The sequence below is a fragment of the Olea europaea genome, chromosome 22 (assembly GCF_002742605.1).
Source record: "Olea europaea var. sylvestris chromosome 22, O_europaea_v1, whole genome shotgun sequence".
In the NCBI taxonomy this organism is placed as follows: Eukaryota; Viridiplantae; Streptophyta; class Magnoliopsida; order Lamiales; family Oleaceae; genus Olea; species Olea europaea.
Window position 1 is genome coordinate 13,605,135 of NC_036258.1, and position 3,403 is coordinate 13,608,537.

General features: G+C 35.4%; 1 protein-coding gene across 1 annotated transcript in view; it reads left to right on the forward strand.

The window, feature by feature from the left end:
• LOC111371176 (heterogeneous nuclear ribonucleoprotein 1-like) overlaps window positions 1-2,811 on the forward strand; it is a 15,829-nt gene extending 13,018 nt beyond the window's left edge. Inside the window, exon 3 of the mRNA XM_022993081.1 lies at window positions 420-2,811. Coding sequence (XP_022848849.1) covers window positions 420-1,262 — 843 coding nt within the window. The 3' untranslated portion in view covers window positions 1,263-2,811. The remainder of the gene's footprint in view (window positions 1-419) is intronic.
• Window positions 2,812-3,403: the final 592 nt, after the last annotated feature.

Below are 3,403 nucleotides of genomic sequence, written 5' to 3' on the forward strand. Positions count from 1 at the left end.
TTTTTTTTTCTTTATGAAAAAGGGGATTGTCTAATTCTTATGTTTAGTAGTGTCTCACTCGGTTTGATTTTTGTCCTATTTTCTCTTTGTGCAATCAAATTATTGTAATTTTTAATGGTTGTTTTTCTCCGTTAAACATAAATAAACATAATAACTCTAACCGTGAAAAGTTTCTTTCTTTTTTTTATTCTGTAAAAGATTTTCTATCTTCGTTTGATACCCCACCCCCCAAAACAGTACTTCAGTTTCTTCTGATTTATTATCGTGTTGAGAATGTTGCTTTGTGCAACAAAGTGAAAACTAGGTCTTTAATACAAGTACTTGTGTTATCCTGTATGTCAATTGTTAGTTTATGCACTATCAATTGTTATTTCGGTGTGCTTGTTTTTATTAATTTTGTTTGTCATATCTTTTAATAGGCAGATGTGAAAAAGGCAATTCCCAGGAGTGAACAACAGCAGCATAATAGGGGATTGAGTAGGGATAATAGGACTAGTGGTAGGAGCAATGATAAGTTTAGGACGAAGAAGATTTTTGTAGGAGGTTTATCAGCTAACCTAACTGAAGAAGAATTCAGAAGTTACTTTGAGACGTTTGGTATGATAACAGATGTCGTTATAATGCAGGATAGTGTGACCCATAGGCCAAGGGGTTTCGGTTTTATTACTTTTGATTTGGAGGATTCTGTTGAAGATGTTATGAAGAAGAACTTTTATGAGTTGAATGGAAAGCTCGTGGAGGTCAAAAGGGCCGTACCTAAAGATGGAATTAGCGGTAGCAACAATGGTTCTAATAGAAGACTGGGTGGTGGAAGAGGCTCTAATTTTAACTCTTATCAGCATGGAAGTTACCCAACTTATATCACCAGATTCGGGTATTACCCCTCTGGATATGGAAATGATGTGGGTTATCGTTATGGAACTGGAACTTATGGTGGTGGTTATGACTCTGGAGGGTATGGTGGACTTGGTTATGGTCTCACTCCAATTGGGCCTAGGAGTCCTTGGAATGCTTCTGCAATGGTTGGAGTTGGGGGAAGCTTGTTGCCTTATGGTGGTACAACTCCCATCTATCCCTCGCACTTGAATGGTGGTGCTGGAGTAATGTGCTTTGCCGTCAATGGATATAATGGCATTTTGGGGACTGGATTCAGTGGAAAATTGGCTCAACTTGGTAACACAGATACCCAAGGTGCAGCTGAGTCAATGCCTGGTCAGACTCGTAGGGGTAACATGGACGATAATTTTTTTAGTTCTGGTTGAACCATTGGAGCTGCTGCTGACAAACAGAATTAAGAATGTAACGATGAGAAATTTAAGTCTGATCTTGCTGGTAATTCCAGCTGACTTCTTGTGGATATTGACAGGTTAGTAGTTACTCATGTTGACGGGGTTGGGGTTGACTCTCTATCATTATTCAGTTGTCCTTTCATTATGTGTATTTTTAATTCTTATATAGATTTGTCTTGCATTGTGTTAATTTTAGTGTCAATAATTCTTGGATTCAGGATTCAGACTACCGTATTAGAATTCTTTTATGTTTAAATGTTCATGATTTTCCATTCTTTCTGTTAAAATATTGGTGTCGTCATGGTGATGCCCTTGGAAATTAACAGTTTTCCCATGTGAAATGGTTTTTACAGTTTAGTGTAAATAACAAGCATGCTTGTTATAGTCCATCTTTCTTAAACAATTCATGTTTCTTGTTATGGTTTTCTAATTCTTCTTTCTTTGGATTTCCTTATCAGCTTCTAGGTAGCTCTTCTAAATGTATGAATCAGACTGTAACCATTTTGCTATATTTTTCCACATGTTTACTGGTACTATTAATATCACTATTTTTTGACTTATGCTCAAAGGTAGAAATACCTATTTTCTTACGACTTTGAGAAAGTTTGTGATTTTTCAGGACTTGATCGTGTCATTAGAATTTCATCTCTTTATTAAGTTACCTATTTTTCTCTAAATAACTGAGGTGTTTTTGTTTTAGGTCATGAAATGTTTGGGACATGCATGTACTTGCTGGGTTCTAGCCTTCTGTATTCTTGTTGGCTTCTTAAACTCTTACATGTAATCTCTTGCTATGCTGTTTCACTTATTGTCTAATTTCATTTCTTCCTGAGCTGAGTTGGTTTTGAATGTTTGTTGTTGGATTAAAATTGAATTATGAATGTTCACCGAAGTAGGGTTGAAGAGATTCTTGGTTGTTTAAATAACTTGCTGTGTCTGTTTGAGATATGTTTTGAACATCTGAGCAAAAAGTAGGTTCTGTATTACTATTTTGTAAGGCTTGGTTGAAAATGTCCTGTCATGCGTGAAATGTGCCTGATGAACTATAGGTGTAAGTTGCTCACTTGATATTGATGCTTTCAAAGGAGTGGGAGTGACCTTTCAAGGATTTCTTTTCTACTTCAAGTATGGGGCTTCATACCCTCCAAATGGTGGTTTTTGTTTGTCCTAATAAATTCGATGACATGAAATACGACACTTCATGTAACTTTTCAAGAAAGCAGGACACATATATGTTATATTTTCATGTAATATCTTTCTTCAATGCAATTATTACCCTTCTATGTTTAAATTTTTGAAGTGAAATCTTTTGAGGTAACGAGTATTTGTTGCACTTTGTATCACTAGCGGAATCAAAATTATTCATGTATCATAAATTGCATATCATGTATTAACAAATTCAGTGAGTTCAATTTTTCTCATATTATGTTGATTCTTTTACACCAATAGTTTAAATAATTTTCTAGTTTGTATCTCAAGATTTACAAAATTGGGGTTATACCTTGCATGTCAGCAATTAAAAGAAAAACATAAAAAGATATAGGAAACAACGTCAGAAATTAAAAGAAAAAACATATATAAATTGTTGAAAACACCACACAGCAGTGTTAGAAACGTGATCTGGGGAGAAAAGTCTTGTATCAATCTCAAATTAAAGAAATGGTATGTGTCCTAGAATGTCCAAGGAGTCGGTGCCCAATAGTTTGACAGGGATATGGCACCGTCGGAGGACTGTACGTGGTTCTTACATTCTAAATGCTCCAGTTCAAGTCAGTTAGAGTTTGGCCAAGAAAGAAAAGGGATCAAGGTTTTTGGAACAAGGTCTCGAGGGACACACTTTAAGACAGCATGTCAGTAGTATTCAGTGTTCAAAATGGCGCACATAGGGGCGCTACCGATGCACGAGGTGTGGTGGGAATGCCACTCCTATATATATAGCCGATTTTGTAGCAGATGACACGAAGGACAAATCAAATGAAGAAGAGGATATTGAATTGGAGTCCGATAAAGAGTTAGATAAGATTTGAGCTTTTATGCAATCTACATTATGTAATTATGATTTTAAAACTTATTTTTTGTTGGAAACTTTGAAAAAATGTATAAAGTTCTTATAA